The 26,014-nt window shown below is 38.0% G+C and overlaps 1 protein-coding gene across 3 annotated transcripts in view; it reads right to left on the bottom strand.

The window, feature by feature from the left end:
* LOC124606851 (helicase domino) overlaps window positions 1-26,014 on the bottom strand; it is a 402,945-nt gene that overhangs the window by 110,591 nt on the left and 266,340 nt on the right. For all 3 annotated transcript variants that reach the window (XM_047138941.1, XM_047138934.1, XM_047138951.1), the window contains 2 exons: window positions 21,486-21,730; window positions 21,224-21,360 (listed from right to left, as the gene is read on the bottom strand). In XM_047138941.1, the coding sequence (XP_046994897.1) occupies window positions 21,224-21,360; window positions 21,486-21,730 (382 nt within the window). The remainder of the gene's footprint in view (window positions 1-21,223; window positions 21,361-21,485; window positions 21,731-26,014) is intronic.

Genomic DNA, 26,014 nt, shown 5'->3' with positions numbered 1-26,014 from the left:
TTGAATGTGACTCTGAGGCTTTTGAGTCGGAACTTGTGGAGCCTGTACTCAATGACATTGTGTCTTTGGCCGAGAGCATGGGATGAGAAGTGGATAACATTGATATCAATAAACTTGTGGAGGATCATAGCCGAGAAATGACCACCGAAGGGCTTATGGAGTTGCAGTGTATTTCACAGCAGAAAGTTGTGGAGAGGAGTTCAGAGGAGGAGGAGGAGGAGGCAATAACAGCAAAGCAGCAATCTATTGGTGCAGTAAGAGAAATGCTGAAAGCATGGGAATCAGTTGCATCGTACATCGAAAATCATACCCCAATAAAGCAGTGGCTATGTGAGCTACAAATTTATTTGACAATAATGCTGTAGGTATAATTTTATTGGAATAAATTGCATGAATAAGACAAAACCTTTACTACTTTTTCTGCATGAATGGGCATTATCATATTTCACATTAATTTATGTGGGATTGATTGTTTAGCTTAATGAGTGTTTTGCTCTACGGGTACAATTCTGGAATGAATTATGCTTGCTATGCTAGGTACCATTGTACTTGTGTACTTGATTAACAAATAATAAATTTGTAAAACCAATGCAGGATTTGGTCCATTACTTACACTGTGATATGTATAACTGGAAAATGTGTGCAGATATGAAAGTAACAGGGGCTATTGACTGTTATACAACCAGGTTACTTCTGTGTGAGTGAGACAGTTGCAACAAGAAAGAATATTACATACAGAAAGAGTGGCCTAAGCAAAATGCCTACACTGCAGGTAAAATGATTTTGTTGTAAGAGCCCGTAATAAGCCTTGAAGATGTATATCTCCCTCCATTGCATATTAAAAAGGGCTTAATGAAGATAAAAAGTACTGGACAGAGAAGGGGAAGGTTTGTGCAAAGGTTAGAAAGCCAGTACTTATTGCTCCCGAAATACAAAAATCTTTGCAACATACAGATTTCACCAACTTGTTAAGTGAGAGTGGAAAAGATGCATGGAATGCATTCAACTCAGTGTATATGTACTTTCTCGAAAATCACGACTATGATGACTATAAAGATATTGTGATTAACATGATAAGATATTTCCAGTGTATGAACTGTCATGTGTCACCAACGTTACATTTCCTTAAATACTATCTTGACTTCTTCCTTCATAACTTGGGGGGATACAAGCAATGTACATGGGGAACATTTTCACCAAGACAAGACCTTTTAAACTTAACCTTGGGTGAAACATTTGTCTTTGCAAGGTTTCAAAATTAGTACTTTTCATAAATAATAAAACCCTTACTTTTGTAAAACAGTATGTGATGGGAAATTCTGATTTTCAAATCCTTTATCTCCATAGCCATGATAAGTGAAAAACTATAATTTTATCCAGAAGGGAGATGAAAAGTTAAGAAGTGTTACACGGTGTAATCACATAGTCTGCATCATATAAAGAGTGAACTTAACAAGATGAGCACCTTGCTGACAAAAACTGAAAGCACTTAACAGTGTAGACTATACCACTGTATATATGACCGAGTCCTAAAGAAAACAAGATTTTCACTCAAATAAGATATGATTCCTTTTTCTGGACAGTGTATATGTAATTTCTTTTATTGCCAGTCAGTGTTTCTCCCTTATTTGCAAGAGGACGGGAGAAGGGCATTATTTCTGATTGGGAATGATAACTTCTAATTTATAATTAGTACCTGAAAATCTAAAGGCTTTCATAAAATTGTAGTGTCAAGTTTCACAATTTCTTTCTGCTAAAAATCACTACCATGTAACAAACCAACAAAGGTTTGGTGCACTGGTCCTTAAAGGAATGAACATGTCTGTTCTGTAAAAGTATTGACAGTCTTGTGACAAAGTAATTCCCTCTAAAAGGTCACAACCATAACAGAGAAGGATAAGAATATCGCAATGAGGAAGCTGGAAGAGCACTACTACACATGTGTGAGCTGGATTCAAGGGAATTCTTCAGCCAAACTATCTCAACTTGATCAACACAGAAAACAGAATACGTAAAATCACAGAAATGCTATTCAACACTTTCATTAATACCACATTAATAATGGGGTAACAGCCAGCTGTTAAGGTAGTAAAGCTTATTAATTGTTGTACAGTAGCTGATATGATGGATTACATGGTGCAAGATTTATTTCTATGTCAAACAATGGAAACTCTTGAGTTGGAATATTAACAATATAAGGAAAAGGATAGATTGCTACTTCTGTAAAGATGACATGTTGAATTGCAGACAAGCACAACAAAAAAATTGTTACATATTTAGGTTTCAGCCAAAGCTTTCTTGAGGAAAGGAAACACACAATACATTCATTCACAAAAGCAAGCACACTTCTTGCGCACAAATGAACGCCGTCTCTGGCAGCTTGGATTGGAATGTAAGAGTCTTTTAGTTGTGCCTGTTGGCAACTCAATGTGTCATCTCTACGATGAGTAGCAATCTATCTTTTGCCATATACTATTCATCACTACGTTTTATCTAAGTGTGCACGGGTAGGTAAAAAAATACAATATTCCCAAGACTGCCACAGTTGCCACATGACACATCCGATTAATCACCTAATTTTTTTGTCAATATGATAATCCACGTGGAATGTAAATATCTAAGTCCACACAGCACATACTATGTGTACTTATTTTGACATCATTACTTAGTTTTAAATTTGCAGTAGTTGGAAAAATTTGGGGCATTTGTGCTTTGTGCCTGGTGACTGCCAACCTTGGACAATCAAAAGATACTGTGACAGCAGCACTGTAGTAACTGCTGTTGAATGCTGTTTCATTCCACTGATATATTTTGGCTTCAACAAAACATTCAAATCTTTATTAGCTCCTTGTTGTCACTTCTGTCTTTGTAGACACAGTCTATAAACCACAAAGTACAAGTATGTCATCTGCATTGCTTGAAAGAAGGTGGAGCTTATTCCCTCCTCACCACACAGCTTGTGTGAGGTGAGAATTGCTTCCTCTTCTCACTACGCTCCCTTTTCAAATCCACCAAAAGTGTACATGTAGTGTACCAGGCTCATACCAAACATTGCCTTGGTACTTGTCAAAAAATTAAAAAGTCTCATACTAGAGTGAGAATATAGATGATTTTGGCCATACAGCTGTGAAGAAAATTGAGAAGATACAAGATGAAAAATTATCTTAAAATGTTACCATGGAAAACAGATGCAAAGAAGTCTAATTTAATGTAATAATACTTGTTTTCTTCCACATCTTATGAAACCAGAATATTACTTCCAAATGTTTTGTTTAAAGCACCAGACATTCAATTTCTCTGCCAACTGTGTACCAGCACAGGACTAGAACCACAACCTGCGCTCTTGCGGTAATGCTCTTAATGGGGTTAAAATCAGACTAAAACTTCAGGTTGGGCGATGAAGTGTACTTGGAGTCTCTGTAAGTGAGACTGTTACCTATGAAAGGTGATCTCGAGGTTCAAATCACAGCCCAGAGTATATAGTTATAATGTCAGGGTATTTCATAATAGAGTATATAGACTGAGGTGAGAAAAGTCATGGAATAGCAATTTGCAGATATACAGATGGCGATAGGATTGCATACACAAGGCAGTGCATTGCCAGAGCTGTCATTTGTAATCAGGTGATTAATGTGAAACAGTTTCTGAAATGATTATAGCCACACAATGGGAATGTGAATTGGCTGTTGGAGCTAGATGCATGGGACATTCCATACTGGAAATTGCTTGGGAATTCAATATTCAGAGACGCATGGTGTCAAGACTGTGCTGAGAATGGCAACATTCAGGCATTAACTCTCACCACAAACAATGCAGTGGCTGACAGCATTCGCTTAGTAACCGAGAGCAGCGGTGTTTACGTAGATTAGTCAGTGCTAACAGACAACACTATGTCAAATAGCTGCAGAAATCGATGTAGGTCATACAATGAACATACCCGTTAGGACAGTGCAGCAAAATTGGGCGTTAATGGGTTATAGCAGCAAACGACCAACATAAGTGCCTTTGCTAACAGCACAACATCTCCTGCAGTGCCTTTCCAAGACTTGTGACCGTACTGATTAGACCCTAGACAACTGGAAAACCACGGCCTGGTCAGATGAGTCCCAATTTCAGTTGGTGAAAACTGATGGTAGGGTTCGAGTATGGTGCAAAGTCCACAACGCCATGGACCCAAGGTGTCAACAAGGCACTGTGAAACTGGTGGTGGCTCAGTAATGGTGTGGGCTGTGTTTACATTCTGGACAATTGCAGCAACTGATTTGGCCACCCACATTGGCCAACATGAATCTCATCAAACAGTTATGAGACATAACGAGAAACGGAGGCAGCGTAGCTCAATATTTCCGCAGGGAACTTCCGACAACTTGTCGAATCCGTGCCACATCTAGTTGACGCACAATGCTGGGCGAAGGGAGGTCCGACACAATATTATGAGGTATCCTATGACTTTTGTCATCAATGTATTCCATGGAAGAGGTGAAAGACTCATTCTGCAAGAGATCTCATAAACTCTGAAAAAGTATTTCCTCTGCCATTTCGTTTTTCCTTGGAGGTGGAAGTCAAATATGGTATAGCAAAATATCTCTATGGAGTTTAGGAAGTATGAGAGAGAGAGAGAGAGAGAGAGAGAGAGAGAGAGAGAGAGAGAGAGACAGAGAGAGAGAGAGAGAGAGAGACTGGTGGCCAGGGCATGACTGATTAATCAGTCTGGAAAAATCAGTCTTGTCACAGTTGCAGGAACATACATTCAGGTGCCTGCATGCTCATGTGTGTACTTTTGCTCGAAAAAGAGCCAGAGCTAAAAAAGCTAATGAATACCATTATCTGTCATGTGTCTGTGCGCCACACATCAGTCCAGTGCAGGAGAGTATTTGCCTTTCATTTGTTTTAAGTTTTATTCAATCCAGAAATTTCCACATTATTGTTCCAATTTGTTAGTTTGTTTCAAAACAGTGTCAAGTTTCTTGTGCAATAAAATATTCATTCCAATGAGCCAAAGAAAGGGCCTACCTACAAGAATCAAAGAGAACAGTGCTACCATACTTAATTACAGTTATATCAATAACCAAGGGTATGTGCATACAAGCTTCCACTAACAAAAATCATAGAAGCTCCAAACACAGCCAATAGCCAGAGCTATTATGGCCATAAGTTTATAACTGGACAGATATTGTGGGACTAAATGTGAGTTACACAGCTGTTTATCTTCTACAGTCACATCTGTAATGGCAGAATGGAGATTTATTTCCAATCACAGTTTCAATATGGATTCATTTAAGAGTTAAAGTATGATAAAAGATTACTACGCTGCAGGATATACCTTTTTCCTTTTAAACTGCAAATTCATTGTGGCTGAATTTAAGCTGGCCATTTCTAACATCAAGTCAAACAGAGTGGTTAGTGTTAATGAAATGTTTTTTATAATTGCACAAATTAAGAACTTTTGCCAATAACTCTGAAATGGTTTCTAAACACGATCAACACGTGCATTACCTACTTGCACACCCCAAAGGCTTGGAGAAGGATTAGTGTGGTCACTTTGTAGAAACAAAGAAAGGAATGAAATTAACTAAACCATTTCCAATCTGTGTTATTGCTTTGCATGCTTTTAAGGTCCATGAAGGACAGATGCTCCAATGAATCACAAATATTCTGGAAGAGAAATTAGATAATCAGGAAACAGATTTCTGACCTGGAAAATCATGTACTTGCGAGATCCTAAACATGAAAAAACATAATGAAGACAGTTTTGTGTGAAAGAACATTACTTGAGAACCCTTCACTAACATAACAGCCGAAAGCACAGGAAGCTACTGATTAACCTGTTCGATATGATGAGGATCACTATCTAACATCCTCAGTTGGCGTAGTCCTTTATAGCAGAAGATTCTATATCAGTCTCCAGTTAAAGTAATACAGGTAGAGGATACACAATAATGATTTACCACTAGGAAGAGTCTTGGTGCTAGCGAGCCACAGTGTGTACATGGTCAGCATGTGTCGCATCACATCAGGAAATTCATATATGACCCACTGACAATACATCATGGCAGTTCGAGGCTCCAGCTTTGCAGAGATCACAAATAAATTGATGCAAGCTCTGAATTTTTTCTCCCTGTACAATCAGACTAACTCCAAAGCCAGGTTTGCAATTTCCATTTCTCTAACGGAGAAGTGGGGTGGAATAATCCAGTTATCTAGGATCACACTCCGACATTGAAGCAGCGTAGCATCAATGCTAATGTCTGCTCAAGGAAAAACATAATTATGTCCCTGACAGTCGCGAAATGCATTGCGGACCAGGATTGCTGCAAATGTCTGTTGTGGTACTGTGTGTCTCTGCCAGTGAATAAGCTGTTCCAAATATGGAGCACTTCTGTGCATGAGATGAAGGTGGACACTATAGTAAACAACTCAATGTAAATTTGATGGGATGCCTGAAATCATTTTCAGGACTGAAGCAAAACTCATTACTGGGACTGCACCCACTCCAAAGCACAAAGACATTGAATTAAGTGTGGGGAGGACAAAGACAGAAGGCAGACTTCCCCAACCATCTCCCTCCATCTTGTGTGGATCATAGTAGATGCTAGTAGATGTTTATTAGAACTATCAGCTGGAAGAATGGAGGACAGAGCTAGAGAGCTTGGACATGGTTCCAAAAGAAGGGCCTACTGTTGGATGTGACCTCCCTTACCTACTGTGGCAGGAACTGAACAGAACAAGGGTGTGAGTGCTGTGCTTCAATATAACCATTCAGAAGTTAGGTTTCTACAGTGAAGAAGTGGACTTTCTCTGCCTGTGGTATGAGACCTGGGTCACTTGCTGCTGATGCACCTTCCAACTACAAAGAACTGTTGATAGTTAATGATAAGGATGTCAGCAGCATAATTGTGGAAAAATTTGTTTGAATGAATAAACAGATAAATAAATAAATTGCCCGCTTTAAAGGGACATAATTGCCTGCTTTAAAGGGGGGTGGCTGACTCTTCATTATTCCATTTTGAATGATCATCATCATGACACCTGAAGAACATAACCAAACTTTGAAATGAGATATGAATAGTCACATAAATCTTCAGTGTATGTGTGGATTTTCAGCTTGTTAGATCCTCACAATCTCTAAACTGCCTCTGTTTCACTGTCAATGATTGCAACAGCAAATTTAAAGATGTGAATAGGAATTTTCTATATAATGATATGTCATTCACTTCTTGTTATAATATTACTGATGATATTCAGTGTCTGTCTGACATGTTGTTACAATTTAAATATTTCAGTTATCTTGATAAAACTATCTGTAACTGCCATATCTATAAATTTAAGTATCTACCGTGTCATGACAATGAAATCAATTCTATTTTTTGTTTTTACTTATACATGTATTTTAATATATGTAGGACATCTGTAGGTAATTATACTCTCATTCAATAATTTCCATTAACACAAAAATTGGAAGTGTGACTATTTTGTTTGAAAAAGTATTCAAATTTATAAAATATGAAATAATTCTCGAGAAATTGATTGAAATGAGAGAAGAAAAAGAAACCTAGTGTACTGCTAAACACATGTTACATACCAGAATGAGATTTTCACTCTGCAGCGGAGTGTGCGCTGATATGAAACTTCCTGGCAGATTAAAACTGTGTGCCCGACCGAGACTCGAACTCGGGACCTTTGCCTTTCGCGGGCAAGTGCTCTACCATGTGGCTAAGCCATGTCTCCGCAATATCCTTTCTTTCAGGAGTGCTAGTTCTGCAAGGTTCGCAGGAGAGCTTCTGTAAAGTTTGGAAGGTAGGAGACGAGGTACTGGCAGAAGTAAAGCTGTGAGTACCGGGCGTGAGTCGTGCTTCGGTAGCTCAGATGGTAGAGCACTTGCCCGCGAAAGGCAAAGGTCCCGAGTTCGAGTCTCGGTCGGGCACACAGTTTTAATCAGCCAGGAAGTTTCATATCAGCGCACACTCCGCTGCAGAGTGAAAATCTCATTCTGGAAACATCCCCCAGGCTGTGGCTAAGCCATGTCTCCGCAATATCCTTTCTTTCAGGAGTGCTAGTTCTGCAAGGTTTGCAGGAGAGCTTCTGTAAAGTTTGGAAGGTAGGAGACGAGGTACTGGCAGAAGTAAAGCTGTGAGTACCGGGCGTGAGTCGTGCTTCGGTAGCTCAGATGGTAGAGCACTTGCCCGCGAAAGGCAAAGGTCCCGAGTTCGAGTCTCGGTCGGGCACACAGTTTTAATCTGCCAGGAAGTTTCACGTGTTACATATATTATGATTAAGTCCACTGGTATTTATAATACACATTTTAGTGGCCTGCATATGCATGTACGACTTATTCTGAATTGTGTTTCATTGTTAGAAATTAATTTACTGATAATCAACACTACAGGCTCATTCACAATAAAAGTTTATCATCCTTCTTTCAACAGCACAATGAAGAAACCTGATGCAAATCACCTGTTCTTCTATTATGTCCAGCTCCATGATTACGAAATGATAATTCTCAGACTGCTCAGTTGTGGAGTTACGACGCTTTGTACTACATATTATGATCAATTGCTGTTTCTTCACACCACAGTAGTAAATACTACTAGCTGTAGTATTTCTGCTGACATAGTGTTCTTTGTGCTTCACAATTTGATCTGTGGTAATGTACACATCTTTCTGCACTTTTTTCCTTTATTTGTCACCTGCTGTTTGGTAATTTTGCATGTATAATTGTACTACCTATAATACAACAGGTATAATCTGCCATTGTGGTATATCTTTTTGTAAAATTGACCTAAGAGTTTACTGAAATGACTTTAAGCACATCCTCTTTCAAAAGCAATGTAACATTGCTTACAAAATGTTCTCCCACATTTTTAACAGCTTTCTGTCATGAAAATTTATTGCATTTATGATACTTTTAGCTTCCAGTTAAATGCATTAGTTAGTCCAGAATACTAAATAGTTGTAATAGACAGTCAAATACAAGATCTTGAAGTTTTTTGCATGTGATTATTACATGAAAATTAGCACAATATTCAGTCCTTGGCAGTTCTAGACAAATGTTCTATCAATACATCCAGTGCTTGTGAATGCTGTGACACTTGATTAAAGCAATTCTTAGCATTTTATCTTCTGTTTCTGCAGTGGAATTGCATTTTTATGTTTCTGCAGTGGAATTGCATTTTTCAAAAATTTGCTATGTTTTTTTAGCTTAATTTGTTGATCATCATATACATTTTGGAATACTATTTAAGGAATTTATCAACTAACTCTTCTTTTTTTGTACAGAGATGAAAAATACGTATCAACTTTGTTACACTGAAATGCAACTATCTTATAATATGCACAACAGTTTAAACAGCTTGCTGTTCATCTGAAATGATTTTCTGCACATTAATGTAATCCAAACATCCATTCTGGTATCAATAAATATGCAACATGCTTTATGAAAGCTACACATGTTTATAGTTCCTTAACCACAACTTTTTTGAACAACTGGTCTTGTAGGATGTATGAAACTTATGAAAGTTACACAACCACACTATCCTCTTGCTGTTGGTACTGATGGGTATTATTGCAACTGTTCCCTCAACTTCTTCACATTCTTTCTTGTAGTTATGTAAGTAAAACAGTTTGCAAAGGTGGTGTCCGCATCAGTTATTTGATAGGTATTCATTTCTCAACACTTTAATCACTACAGATTAACGTGTCAGTGTACAAAAAGAGATCAATACATGACACCATAGCATGCATTTTAAGGTGGGTTGGTTACCACATTTCAGACAACAGAACTGCACCATAAAATAGTTAAAGACCACCATTTCATAAACAAGAACAAATTTCACACATAATGACAATATAGGTGTCCAAGGCTTCCAAGTATTAGCATGAGAGACATGCACACTTCATCCTTGGCATAAATAAGAAGTCAACCTCATTTGATCTCAAAGAAAGGCCAATGAATCAAGTATATGTGTCACTGATAATTTTAAAATATTTCTTCTTTACTGCATGTTAGCTTTTCCCTCTTATTTCAATGTCCTTTCAGAAGTATGTAAGTTTCCTCTCCCTTTAGATCCTTTTCACTCCGATTCTCTTTGGCAATGTTATTCTTTCCTTTTCATATGATGGGGTCCTGTTGTCTTAGTATAGACATTTCTGTGTCATCTTGCAGGTTCTCTATCAAATTTGCTCTCTTTAGCTGGAGTTTTACATTCTGTTTTTACCAACTCTTGCTTAAACTACTTGTCACTTATTTTTACTTGTTTACTTTCTTATCTTACGCTTCTGAATTGCAGCTTATAATTTTTAAAATGTGATGGTATTTTGATAACATTTCTGAATGGTGAAGATAAATGCACCAAATGTTCATTGCTTTATTCAGCAATAGCAGTAGAGATTATACCACACTTTTTGTCACTGACTAGGTCTTACTTTCCTATCAGTCAATATTCATAAAAGCAAAAAGATGTCCATAACATTTTCAATTTTCTCTACTGTCATGACATAATGAAAGCAGTAAATGCCTGTAATACATCCAATAGTTAAAATTAAATTAATCAATTAATTCATGATCAAATCAGTGCTCATTGTTTCACACCTTGTGATGCTTGTAGTTGATCTATGATTTGGTTTAAAAGTTCAGTTAGTTTAGGATAATCATTTTACCAATTATAACTGCTCCTCAAACATTTTTTAATGTTTTTTTCCCTCCTTTTTACCAGTGATGCACTGCATTTTAGAATGAATCAATTCATTTTTTTTTATATTCAGATTTACTTCAATACATAATTCTTCTTTGACACTTATTATTATTTTGCTTTCAGATAATAATGAAAAGCACTGCAGACAATAGCCTTTCTCGATAGTAGAGGCTAACATTTACTGCTATGAAGGAAAAACCATAATCACAGTGTCTTTTAATGGATTTGGCATTTCTTATAATTATCCTGTATTGTCACACAAAAACTTGTCTCACTGAAATTACTGTCACCAAACATTCCAGACAGCGTCTCCTAACAGAAGCAACAACATTACACGCCCAATCTTTACCATCTTGTCTTTCCTCTGTATGAACACTGCTACAAGAACAAGTCTGGAAATATTGGTTTTTAATTTCCTTCTCCTTTATTAAAGCCCAACGTGGAACTTTTTTTCACTTATGGTACTGTATGAGCTACTAAACTAAACTAGTGGTTTACACATGAACATCAGATTTTTCCTCATTCTTAATATTTACGCTTGATCAGTTTCTCACTTTAGACACTGCAGTTCCCCAAGAACATTTACACTGTTATTCTTGTAAAGCAAAACTGACATTCTAAAATTACTTGTATTTCTTGCTACCCTTTCTTCCATTGAATGCTACCTGGTAGGGCTACTCAGTGATTCCTCACTAAAAATAATGTTGCCAGATATTCTCGCTTTCTATTACACGTTGCTCCAAGTCTCAAGCTACTGCCATGTTTATGCCAGTAAATCAGCTACTGACACTAAATTAACTTCAAGCGACAACATGCACCTTGTTTTTTCTACTGCACTTCAGGTGACAATACACGTTTTTGTATGTCTCATGTGACATTGTTTCTTCCCCAGAAATAAAATTTGACATGTAGTCTCTTTCACTCGTCATTTACTTGCTTGTTTCTTACTTAAATGACAATTAATTACACTTTTTCTTGCATTACTTGATCAAGGTTGTGTCTATTATTTACTTTATGATTTGCATTCTTACTTGGTTACTGACTAGAATGCTATCTTGGAAAGTCAGTAAACAATTGTAGCTCACCCTAGATGCAATTTCCTCATATTCTCCCTCTTTATTTGAAGACAAAATCAGTACCACCTTTTTGACTATGATAGCTGCCACCCACAAGTAGTCTTCAAGAGCCGCTGCTGAGAGATGCTGGTACTCACAGGGAAGGTTTAAGATGAGACTTCTATGTCGACTTGTGACTATATCCGGCTACCACACAGTAGTTTTGATGCTTGGTACATCAGTGCACAACATTTCTAATGAATATAAATCTTAGTGATTCAGTAGCATACTTATTAAAGATTAGGCACAAAATGCCACTATGTTGTCCAAAAAAAGTCACAACTCGCTCAGATTTCCTCGCATTTGTCATTTTTTATCAACTCGTTGCAGTATTGTAGATCCACTTTGTAGATGAATGATCAGCATATTATGGGAAGGACACACACACATCTAGTGCATGGGTGCTCATGGGGAAGATTTCAGATAAGACTGCTGTGCCAATTGTGTGACCATATTCAGCTATCACATAGTAGATTCAATGACCGATACTGCTGAAGATTTTTACTCGGTGGATGATTGCTACATTTTAGACTCTTAGTGGTGGTGGAGCATGTTGAAGATGTTAAATTACCACAGCTGATACGAGCAATCACTTCAGATTGCCACACATTAACATAGAAATTACTGGGCTCCCAGTAAATCTTCACACAACACAAGACTGTCATGCTTCACTTTCTTATTTGTATTCTTGTCTTCATTCAATATGCAGTCAGTTTCTAAATGTCTCTCTAGTATTCAGAGACTACCTGATTCTGACATATAGACCTGTAAGCTGGAATTCCTGGATAACAGTTCACTGCTTAACTGTTTTATTCAGAGATAAATTCATCTGTTTGATCTTAAAAATCATTATGCACACTGTCCTATTAACCTAAATAGTAACAAAACAAAATGAGTATTAACAATGCAATATCAACACTAACTGGACATATTGTTTCCAAGTGGGCAACAAAAGGCTTCTGCAATTCATACACCCAGTGACCATAGTATGATTGCAATACTTAGAGCCAAAAAGTGAACAAGCATACATCAGTATATGTAGTGTGCCAACAACAATTATTGCAATACTGTTGCATCAGTTTGACAGTGATATTCACGTTCTGTAGACTGGTGTTATTTAAACAGTTTATTCAAGACTGTAATCCTTTACTTAATTCCTTAATTGTTTACTTAATTCATATTACTTAACAATCTAGTGACCAACGAAGTTTTTGTCTCTTAGTTCTCTGCAGTATGTTCATTAAAATATGGTAACCCATCAGCAATAATTCCTTTAAATTTTTCAGAAATATTAAATAAAACTGTTCTTCCCACAAAATTGATTCTGTGTGTTATCATTTTTTACTTCTTACTCACTCCCTAGGTGGTACATAATTTAAAACATAGTCAGGTTGCAGTAATCCTGCTTTCAGTGGAAACAAAATCATGACTTTTTTCGGATATAAATTATTCATTAATTGTCAGGAAAATGCAATAGTAAAGAACATAACATGTTTAGAAGTCCTTATTGGCTATTGTTAAAGCTTTCAAACCATGCAAAAACAAATAATAGTAAAGTATACATTACATAGAAATAAATTAATCCAAAATTAAACTTCAACTACAATAAACCCTTTTCTAAAACAGAAGGTAAGGCACCAGTGGACCAATAATTATGCAAACAGGTGATAATAACTATTGTCCTTTAATGTGTGACTACTGTACTGTTGCTGCCTTTGAATCTGGTACCTAAATAATATTGTAACTGACAAATTTAATATTAAACATACTAGGAAAAGGACAGATCACTACTCACCATGAAGATAACATGTTGAGTTGCAAACAGGCACAATGAAAAGACTGTTACACATTTAGCTTTCAGCCAAAGCTTTCTTCATAAAGCAAACACACACACACACACACACACACACACACACACACACACTGACACAAGCAGGCACACCTTACCCACATGACCGCTATCTCTAGCTGGAATGCAAGTATCACATAGGACAAAAGCAGCAGTCTGGAGGGGGGCAGGGAAGGAGAAGCAGAGTACAGATGTGGAGAAGAGCACTGTCTGGTGGAGTGTGTATGCACTAGAAGGTGGCATAACAACACTGCCAGGTGATAGGGGGGCAGAGATGGAGAGAAGCAGGGAAGGGGAGAAGATGGAAAGATGCATTGGCAGACGGTGGCACACAATGAAAGAGAGGGGATGGAATAGGGATGAGGTGGTACTACAGAGGGGGCAGAAACTGTTGAACGGCAGGTCATGGGAACAGTAGGTTATCACAAGTTGAACCCTCCACACAGCAGCTTTGCCCCCTCCATCCTATCACCCTCATTTGAATACTGCCCTCTGCCAACACTTGCCAATCTTTCCGTGTTTCCTGTTACCTGCCCCACAGCCTCCTAATGCTGTACCTGGCAGTCTTGTCATGTCACCTTCTGGTTCCTGCATGCTCCACCAAACAGTGCTTCCCCCCCCCCTCTCCCATCCAGATCCTGCTATACTTCCCCCTTTCCACCCCACTCCAGATTACCACTTTCATCCCACATGACAGCTACATTCCAGTCAGAAGTGCAAGAGATGGCAGTCATGTGGGTTGAGCTTGCTTGTGTGAATGTGTGTGTGTTTACTTTTCTGAAAAAGGTGTTGGCCAATTCTAATTGTCTAACAGCCCTTTCATTGTGCCCGTCTGTAACTCCACATATCATCTTTATGGTTAGTACCAGTCTACTCTTTTCATAATATTGTTGATATTCCAACTTGGAGTTTCCATGGTATAAATTTAATATTAAATTACTTCACAAAAAAAAGTAAGAGGAGGGGGGGAACGTAATTTATAGATAGTGGCAGGTTTATTGATAGGAATGAAAGCGGACACATTTTTTAGCTTTGCTATCTATCAGGCTGTTGCTGTTTTATTTCATGTGGTTGTCATTTCATTTTGGATTATTTTTAAATAAAACCACAGCATATTTCTAATAAAATGTTTCAGCATTGCATCATGTCATAGGCATTAAACCACAGAAAAAGTAACCAAGAATTAATGGACCACACGTAGCATATGTACATCTGTGAGACCTCAATAGCGAAATGGAAATACTAAGTACATGTTCACAAACAAAAATGGGAAAAAACTGGAAGTTAACAGATATTTATTATGAGAAACATGAAGCATAGCATGTGTATCATGGGGAAAAGGGGGAAAAACTGCTGTAGATAAAATTATACACACATGTATACATAATGGAGTCAAAAGGAAATATCAATTTCAGAAAGTAAAAATTGACAAGAAGAGACAGAAAAGAATTCAGTAAATAACACAAACAATCCAAACAGAGTTGTGATAAAAAGTAAAAATTGAAGGAACAGACAGAAATAAGAAGGGAGGGGAAGGGGGAATGAGGAATAGAGAGGGGGGAGGGGGAGTAAGGGAGTTAGAGAGGAGGAAAAAGGGAGAAGGGAGAAGGGTGGAGAGAGAGAGAGAGAGAGAGAGGGAGGGAGAGAGAGAGAGAGAGTCATAGTGACACACACAAGGGAAAAACAGGATTGGACAATCAAGTCATAGAAAAGTTCTGGTTATGAGACAAAGATGAGGTAGTGATAGAAGAGATGAGATTGAACTGCTTTAATTATTGTTGCATTTTGAGGTGCTGATGATAAAAACACACACACACACACATACACACACACACACACACACACACACACACACACACACACACAGAAGTCATGGGATGTAGTTTTGATGAAGAATCACCTGGTTTTGGACAAGTATCACAAAGTAAAAACAACAGAATCTAATTAACGCTCTAATAAACACAAAACGAGAAATTGGTTTCTCTGTCTTACCAATGAAGGGCTACTCTGAAAGCTTCAGAAAATTGTGTCAAATTGTAATTTTCTAAAAACATTGATCTCCACTCAAAGCACACCCCTTCAGTTTATATACACTGATGAACTGTCGCTTCATTCGGTAAAAGTTTTTCTGTCACAAAATGTGCTGCTCTCTTGTGAATCTTTTACATATCCTCAATTTATATTACATAGTAAGACTCTCAGACCCATGATTAATACCTTCAATTAGTTTCAGGAGCTGTTAGCTACCTACTTCACAAACAAATTATGTTTCCTCTGGAATCTGCTTTCTCCACTACTTCCTAGTGTTCATTACTCCCTAAACCACTCCGGAAAAATACACTCACATTTTAATGTTTTACAGTTTATTCAGATTCAGTGGAAGATTGTAACAATGCAGCTGAATAATCCAATATGTTACTTTTGTCTGCGTCGAGGGTCGGCTGTCACTAGTCTCTGAGAGCTTTTTGTATTTTACTACAATTATGTACACACATCATTATCTGAAAACAACCTCATGATGTTGGCATTATTATTCAGCAGTTGTTTATATATGTCAGTAACTGTAACAGCCTTACAGACTTCCTTGGGGGAAAGCCAAAGCTACTTTTACATTTGATAATTTCTTCTTGTTGAGAAGTAGGAAGTTCTCAATCCAATCAGAAAATTGATCAAATATTCAGTAAATTAACCTTTTCTTTTCTAAAAGGTCTCAGCACATGAGCATAAAACAAATTTCATTATGTGATAGCAGACCAGTGTTATCTGCAACCCTTTCATCTCGTCATACACGACCGAGTTGTTTTGCCAATAGTGAGCATTTTTTTACAAGCACAATAAGTCACTTTATATCTGATTAACATATAACAATTTTCTTTCTTAACGCACCTTTATTCTTCTACTGTAGGTAGCTCACTATTGATAAAATTTTTGCTGTAACATCTCCCACTGTCACCTCCCTCCTTCATTTCAAATTTTCTACACTTTTTGCCCTTATTTTTCTCATGTCCCACTCCAACTCCGAAAGAAGCTTAGGATGAGGAATTACAGTAGTGGGGAGTGCATCAAATGGTAGTGTGCATGTGATTTTCAGTGTACATCATGGTGTGGTCTGTAGAATGTTGGTGGCCTCTAATATAGGAACAATGTGTACATTTCACATTCACTTTGGAGGGGGTAAGAGTTCCTGGTAACAAAATAATTTACTGTTGGTTATCAAACTTTACACAAATAGTTCCTACATTGAAACTGATATCCTGCCTGATCTCACACAACAACGGCGTTGTAAGAAAATTGTGGCAGTTGTCATGGTTTTAATTCACAAATCCTCAAGACATTCTAAACAATTATCAAATGGAAATGAGAGTGTAAAAGTCTCTTCTGAAATCTGCGAATGTATTTCTACAAAATAGTGATGATTGTACAAAGAAACGAAGACAAATGATTTTGAAAATTTATGTCAAGACCTTTTTAATGTCTGCATAACAGATTTTACTGGCATAGGGCATAGCGCACAGTAAACAAATAGAACTTCCAATATTGGTCTCAGGGTAACCTTTAGGAATGAGCAGCTCATGGGCTCAAAGTGAGTGTGGTGTGCATTTTTAACTTTGGTGTGGTGGATCCATACTTCTTTCAGGACAACGGTATTACAGTAAACAGTAATCATTACTGGCAATGTTACAGAACTTTTTACAGCCACAGTTGGTTAAAATCCTCAATTATTATGATGATAATGCACGGTTTCATTGTACAAAAGTCCCGCCTCACGAACAATATTCCCTATCTCTGATGGTCTTAACAAAGTGATAAAAGAAGAAGCTGTTGGTATTGCACCTCAAATGATTGTCAAGTTCATGAATAATACTGAGAAGCGCAACAACATTCAAGATTGCTACTCAAGTTCCTTTTTGCTCAAAATAAGCTACAGTAATATGGCAACCTGTGTACTTTTATACATATATTTATTTTCCCTGAATTGCAAAGTGTCTTCTGTCACTCCCTGTAATAGAAACCACATACATACAGGGTGATTCAAAAAGAATACCACAACTTTAAAAATGTGTATTTTATGAAAGAAACATAATATAACCTTCTGTTATACATCATTACAAAGAGTTCAGAGATGTTCAATATGGCCCCCTCCAGACACTCGAGCAATATCAACCCGATACTCCAACTCGTTCCACACTCTCTGTAGCATATCAGGCGTAACAGTTTGGATAGCTGCTGTTATTTATCGTTTCAAATCATCAATGGTGGCTGGGAGAGGTGGCCGAAACACCATATCCTTAACATACCCCCATAAGAAAAAATCGCAGGGGGTAAGATCAGGGCTTCTTGGAGGCCAGTGATGAAGTGCTCTGTCACGGGCTGCCTGGCGGCCGATCCATCGCCTCGGGTAGTTGACGTTTCATAACTAACCTTTTTTGTAGGACTCTCCATAAAGTTGATTGTGGAATTTGCAGCTCTCTGCTAGCTCTGCGAGTCGATTTTCCTGGGCTGCGAACAAATGCTTGCTGGATGCGTGCTACATTTTCATCACTCGTTCTCGGCCGTCCAGAACTTTTCCCTTTGCACAAACACCCATTCTCTGTAAACTGTTTATACCAACGTTTAATACACCACCTATCAGGAGGTTTAACACCATACTTCGTTCGAAATGCACGCTGAACAACTGTCGTCGATTCACTTCTGCCGTACTCAATAGCACAAAAAGCTTTCTGTTGAGCGGTCGCCATCTTAGCATCAACTGACGCTGACGCCTAGTCAACAGCGCCTCAAGCGAACAAATGTACAACTAAATGAAACTTTATAGCTCCCTTAATTGGCCGACAGATAGTGCTTAGCTCTGCCTTTTATCGTTGCAGAGTTTTAAATTCCTAAAGTTGTGGTATTCTTTTTGAATCACCCTGTACTTTGAGGCCAGTACCAATTCAAGCATAGGGATGACAGAGGGAACTAAAGTGATGTAAATAATGAAGTGGTCACAGTAAACATGTTACTTTACAGTATATATTCTATAACAGTGTAATCTACCTTACTGATATACATATTTGTAACTGTCTTGGAGCACTTTCAGAGATTTTACAGGATGTTCATCCAAATATAAATTGCTGAGTCTCAAAAGTGCCAATGGCTTCGCAGCAGTGATAACACTGAAGTGTGAGATCACTGAAGTTAAGCACTGTCGGGCTGCATCAGCACCTGCATGGGTGACCGTCCTGTCTGGGGAGCGCTTTTGGCAAGTGAGGTGCCAAGCCCTTGTGAGGCAAACTGAGGAGCTGTTTGATTGAGAAGTAGTGAGTCTCATAAACTGAGATACGGACAGGAGAGTGGTGTGATGACCACACACCCCTCCATAACTGCATCCAGTGACACCTATGGGCTGAGGATGACATAGCGGCTGGTCGGTACCCTTGGGCCTTCATGGCCTGTTTGGGCAGAGTTTAGTTTTTTAGAGTCTCAAAAGTAAGGATCGATTGGTTAAAATTATGACTTCCTGCGGCGATCAGCTAGCATGTAAGCAGTAGCAGGCACAAATCACGTGTGTGTGGGTAGCAACAGTTCATATGTTTATTGCTTTTTTCTTGCATGACACTGATTTACAATGACTGCAAAAACAAACAATGCATATGGTTTCTCAGTGAGAAAAAGTATAACACAGTTGAATTATATTGTGAACTGTGTGAAAATTTTGGGTCTTCTGAAATGAGTGAAGGAAAAAAAAAAAAAAAAAAAAAAAAAAAAAGAAAAAAAAAATATCTGCAGAATCGATGCGTTTCAGGAAGACACACAAATGTCGGTAATGAGGAGAGAAGGAACAAGCAGAAGAAAAGTCCCAAAATTATGACAATTCCTCCCAAAATACAATGAATGGTGTCTGCATTTGGAATTTTGAAAAACGTATCAGGGATGGAAAGTAATTTATTTTCTCATAATATCACTGGTAAGCATTTCTCTTACAGTGTTATGGAATCTACAAGGCCCATCTGAAAATAAAAGGTTAATATCAAAATACCTTCACTAGCTTTCAAAGTAATAACCATTAGTGACACCACATGCCCAACATCAGTTGTAAAGCTGTTAGAAACTGTTAGGAAACACTTCTTGTGATATCACTCAAAGCACCTCAGTCATGTGCAACATCTGCAAAGAATAAGCCTTTCAACACTCATTTAAGGAGGGGCAACAAACAGATGCCAAATCAGAAGAATAAGGAGGGTGCTGTAGAACAGTCACTTTGCATCATGCGAGAAAGTTGTCACTTTGCATCATGCAAGGAAGTTGAACCTACAGATATTGTTGATATCCAACAACATACGAGCTCAGTGTTTCACATAGTTCTGCAAGAAGTGATTAGTGACAGTTTCCAACACCTTTACAACCTATATAGAAGTGCGTTGTAGAAGTGCGTTGTAGACAACAGTAATTACTTTGAAGGCCAGTAAATATATTTTTTATGCATTTATTTTCTGAGACCATTCACCAAACTTTTCAGATGCACTTTGTATACAACTGTTCATTAAGTGGTGTCATTCAAACTCATCAAATATAAATAAGACCAAATGAACATCTGTCTGAGAAAGAATAGGAACTGTTTTGTGAGACTGACAAGATAGTGCTTGATTGATTTAAATTTTTTGGAGCTATGGAAGATTTAAAGTAGGTAAACTACAATGAGATTAATTAAAAGAAAATTATGTTTAAAAATAGAAAGAGTCAAATACATTCTGGTTAAAATTCATATTATGTCCCCACAGTCCAAGCATTTATGGTCTCATAACCTTATACATCTGTGTATCTCTGATTATTCCTCTTCAAGAAGTTCCAACTTCAGGGTGGCTACTCGAACTTGAGGGGGGTGGGGACTCCCTGAGAATTCCAGGTGTGAGGAGGAAGATGGTACCAATAAGCTTCTGATAAATTAATGGTGAGTACGGAATGACTTTTCTTCCCTCTCGGCTGAGCTATATACTAGCTATAAGCAGCAGTTTAACTACAGTTTTTAAACATCAATAATTTATATAGAGAATAATATTCACATAATTAACACACTTCGAGATATTAAGTATTTTAAAATTTGTGAGGGGGGGGGGGGGGGGGGGGGGGGGGGGGGGGGGGGGAAAGAAAAAAAAAAAAAAAAAAGAAAAAAAAAAAAGAAAAAAAAAAAGAAGGGAATTTCAATGCCAGGTTAAAAATGCAGAATTCCCTGAGACTTGATGAAATTCCTGAAATCCCCTGAGAGTTTGATGATTTTTCCAGGTACAATGTAACTTCCTGGTTCTTCCTTTTTCACCACTTATCTACAATCCCCTCCCCCCTCCCATCCCCTCCTCCCCACACCACATGCACCCTCCCTCATCACTGCAGCTCATAATAATTCAGAGACTGATTATTTGCTCTGAATATATTATTCCTTCCTCTATATTCAAGCTGACATAACTGCAATTCGTGCATGTGTTAAGTATGGTCACTTTTCCTCTATACTTGTAATAACTGCTGGTTGGTATTTTGCCCTTTTCATTTACACTTCATCTACAATTTCAATAAGAATATACATTACTTACCTATTTCGGCACTGCTTTGGAGACCGATATGTACAAGAAACATTGTTTACAATATCTGATACCATATCCCAATTTGGTGTATGTGCTGGTGAAAGTACCATCAAGTTCAACGGTAATTGCAAGAAGCTCTGAACAGCCTGAAATAACAGATTAATGTAGTTATGCACATTAGGGACATGTTTTGCAGCTGTAATTTACACAGTACTAATAATTTCATTAAAGTTACAATTTAAGAAATGGATAAGATGGAAGTAGAATAAACCTGTAAAAGAGCCCATTCCTCATGAATATGCCATTCTGGCACATGCTCTGGTTCAGCTATTTGCTTCACAGTAGCTGCTGGCTTGAGGCTGGAAATGGATAACATGGGGCGTACTGTGCCACCACGATACTTCTGTAATTTCATGTCTCTTCGCATTTTCAGAAGAGCAGGAGAAGGTCGATCAAACAGAGAACGTGGTGCGTACACGGAATCTTCTCTGTGCCGCATTTTATGCGGCCGCCGAGCTGTAAAATAAAAGTTTACACAGGCATGATGACTTGTGTCAGTGCCGGCCGAAGTGGCCGTGCGGTTAAAGGCGCTGCAGTCTGGAACCGCAAGACCGCTACGGTCGCAGGTTCGAATCCTGCCTCGGGCATGGATGTTTGTGATGTCCTTAGGTTAGTTAGGTTTAACTAGTTCTAAGTTCTAGGGGACTAATGACCTCAGCAGTTGAGTCCCATAGTGCTCAGAGCCATTTGAACTTGTGTCAGTTTCCCACTAGAGAGAATTTAATAGTGAAGAACGGAATTACCACTCTGCTCCAGAGCTCCACAGTAATGAAACTTTATCACTGGTTGAACCACACGACAGTTTGGTATCTGAAACCTAAGATTTGATTTTCATGGGCAACAATACTCACTCAGCTGTAACAGCACAATTCATTTCCTACTTCACAGTCTACATCTGCCCGGTACTCCTCTCCTAATTTTCCAATTTACACAAAGATTATTGTGTTATGCTTTGCTGTAATAGCTTACTGGGAGAATGGTTATGGAGGTGAATGGATTAGCTGTTGCCTTGAGGTTAGTTTCAGAATGAATCTAATTATGCAAAGGAGTGTGTGTTTAAAAAAAAAAAAACTCATTGAAATACAGGGATGGCAAAGATTATTTAAATTCATAGAAACAATAATTTAACTGACTGTACATACTCGTGGTGTAGTGGCTAGCATTGCTGCCTCTGGATCATGGGGTCCCGGGTTCAATTCTCGGCCAGGTTGGGGATTCTTTTTCTGCCCGAGGATTGGGCATTTGTGTTGTCCTCATCATTTCATCATCACTTGTGACAGTGGCTAGACTGGATTTTGAATAAATTGGACTGTGTATAAACAGGGAATCTGTACGGACACTGAAGACCGTGCATTGCAGTTAAGTGCCCCACAAACAAATCATCATCATCATCATCATCATCATCATCATCATCATCACCACCACCTTTCATACTGATGAGCTAACACTAAAAATAACAACATTTTGTGAATTCTAATTCCAACCTGCTTAATAACTGTGAGAAGACAAAATCACATTAATGTCTTCCATTCCCAGGGAAGATTAGCCTACAAAATCGCATCAATGTTAAGATCACTGGAGATATCACAAAAGTCTGGATTACAAAGGATGATAAAGAAATTGGCCACAGTATAGTTTTGAGAACCCTTCTGGTATTCAAAGACAGTTCCATTTTTGACTTTCGCTGTCATACAATCAATGTCACGTACACCACACGACCAGCGGCTTCAGCGATGCGCCAGTTTCAAGTGGTACCCCTGTCATCGTAATTTTACGCTGTCATCTTCTGTGGGTGTATACAAATGTGCATCTGTCATTTGAGTGTGTAGCCACTGTTATTACAGACTTGTCCGAGAAAAATGTTGCATATTCGTCACCAACTTAACCCTTTCATGGGCTGTGTGGGATATACTTCCCACTAAATATTTTTCTTTACGGCGTTTAAGGGAATATGTGTTACAGTATGCTCCTGGCAGCTAGTGGCAGTAGGCTGCACTGGCTGTAGTTTCTGTTTGTTATGAAATATAGCCTTCAGTACTGTGGGAAGTCTATACCCCACCAAACAAGATTGTTTTAATGGTTATTGGGAAGCATGGTTACCATCAAAGTAGTTTCTGGCAGGGGCTTATTAAGTATACTTACCACAAAGTTAATCTGTCTTTTGTGGTATTTGGGACGCATACTTGCCACCAACTTAGGGGTATCCCAAAGCTTTTGGGAATATGTCTTACCACCTCTGTCTATGCCTGACATCTTGTGGTAGTACACTGCACCAGGTGTATGAAAACTGCTTCAACAATAATGAATAATAGTGTAATCAATAATAGTGTAAATGGTTCATGCACTATGGGCATTGAGGTTTCTAGTGATGGTACCACAAATGCAGAAGAAGAGCCATCGGCAGTAGAGGAATGGTAAGATAACACAACTGTTTTTAACTTGCTTGACGTTGATACACAACAAGAACCAACTATCAACCACTCACTGACAAAACACAGCACTGACTTGCCAGAGCATGTACCCCAATACTTTTATACCTCAAGTAAACAAATTCAAAACATAAATTGGTAAAGCCCTACTTCTACTGGATAATGCGCCAAGTTACCCCTCAGCAGAACTAAGAGAGAAAATAGAATGTTTACAGTAAAGTTTTGGTCTCCTAACGTGACACCTTTGCTACCATCAATGGATCAAAGCATTACTGAAACATTTAAATGACTTTATAGAAAAGAACTTTTATTTATATTGTTATCTGCTGATGACGTAGAATCCATTTTGTCATTTTTCAAGCAAATTAATTTAAAAGAGTATTGTTACATGGTTATACAGGGTGTTACAAAAAGGTACGGCCAAACATTCAGGAAACATTCCTCACACACAAATAAGGAAAAGATGTTATGTGGACATGTGTCCGGAAATGATTAATTTCCATGTTAGAGCTCATTTTAGTTTCGTCAGTATGTACTGTACTTCCTCGATTCTGATGATCAAATTGTAAATTTACACAATCAACATGTGTGGGCTGACAAGAATCCGCACGCAATTGTGCAATCACATCATCGACACAGATTTTCTGTGAACGTTTGGGCAGGCATTGTTGGTGATGTCTTGATTGGACCCCATGTTCTTCCACCTATGCTCAATGGAGCATGTTATCATGATTTCATACGGGATACTCTACCTGTGCTGCTAGAACATGTGCCTTTACAAGTATGACACAACGTGTGGTTCGTGCACGATGGAGCTCCTGCACATTTCAGTTGAAGTGTTCGTACGCTTCTCAACAACAGATTCAGTGACCGATGGATTGGAGAGGCGGACCAATTCCATGGCCTCCACGCTCTCCTGACCTCAACCCTCTTGACTTTCATTTATGGGGGCATTTGAAAGCTCTTGTCTATGCAACCCCCGTTACCAAATGTAGCGACTCTTCGTGCTCGTATTGTGGACGGCTGTGATACAATACGCCATTCTCCAGAGCTGCATCAGCGCATCAGGGATTCCATGCGATGGAGGGTGGATGCATGTATCCTCGCTAACGGAGGACATTTTGAACATTTCCTGAAAAAAGTCTTTGAAGTCACGCTGGTACGTTCTGTTGCTGTGTGTTTCCATTCCACAATTAATGTGATTTGAAGAGAAGTAATAAAATGGGCTCTAACATGGAAAGTAAGCATTTCCGGACACATGTCCACATAACATATTTTCTTTCTTTGTGTGTGGTAATGTTTCCTGAAAGTTTGGCCATACCTTTTCGTAACACCCTGTAGATGAATGGGATTTGGATGAAAGAAAAACTTTGAACAAAACTTAGAACAGAATACTGTAACAGGAGCATGAAAATTCAATAACCAATATGTATGATTCAGTTTTGGAGGATATAAATGACAAACATAGAAATATGCCAGGAATCTGATGCTGATGATATGAAAGAGTGGCTCACTTGTGAGAGTAATGATCAAGTTGTTTTAGATCATGTCAGATAATGATATTGCTGAAAATATATTGCATGTGAATTAACAGCAGGAAATGCATGCAGATGAAAAAGAAGCAAATATAGATGCAGAAAATGATGCAGGACCATATCATGCGGAAGCATTTCAAGTCCTGGAAACAGCTTCAAATGCTCGAAAAACGAACAGTGTGTGACACCGTCACTTTACTGAAATTGAAATGAATTCGTGATGCAGCAGCAATAAAAAGAGAAAAAACTATCTACATCAAGTGACAATTATCAATTATTTTCAAGAAAATAAAATTACAGCAACTGTGCTATGTGAGTTTTGTTAAGTATTTCACGATTACGATTATAGTATTTTAGTAATTTTAAGAAAATATGAACATACATATGAAAATGTGTCTAATCTCTTAATAAACACTAATTTTTTATTTTAATAAGTTCAATTTGTTAACCCCAGAAAGATAACCATATGACAATATAACCAAAACATAACCATATGTGGATGACATAGGTTAACTTTCTGGACTTGATAATATGAAAATCGCTTTTCATTAAACATTCAGTTATCCGGATGTTCAATTATCCGCGTGACTTACAATTACAATGCGTCTGGTTAGTCTTGTTACCTATGTACCAGAAAGAAAGAAAGAGTAATGGATGTAGTCATGGAAATGGAAATATAAATGCATGCTAAAAGAGAGTGGGATAATACATTCAACAAACAGACAGAATTACTTAACATAAGGGATTTATAGAATATCAACCAAGGACTTCATGAT

Source organism: Schistocerca americana, chromosome 1 (genome assembly GCF_021461395.2).
Source record: "Schistocerca americana isolate TAMUIC-IGC-003095 chromosome 1, iqSchAmer2.1, whole genome shotgun sequence".
NCBI lineage: Eukaryota > Metazoa > Arthropoda > Insecta > Orthoptera > Acrididae > Schistocerca > Schistocerca americana.
Note: the sequence above shows the minus strand (reverse complement) of the source record. Positions and strands in the feature narration are given on the sequence as shown.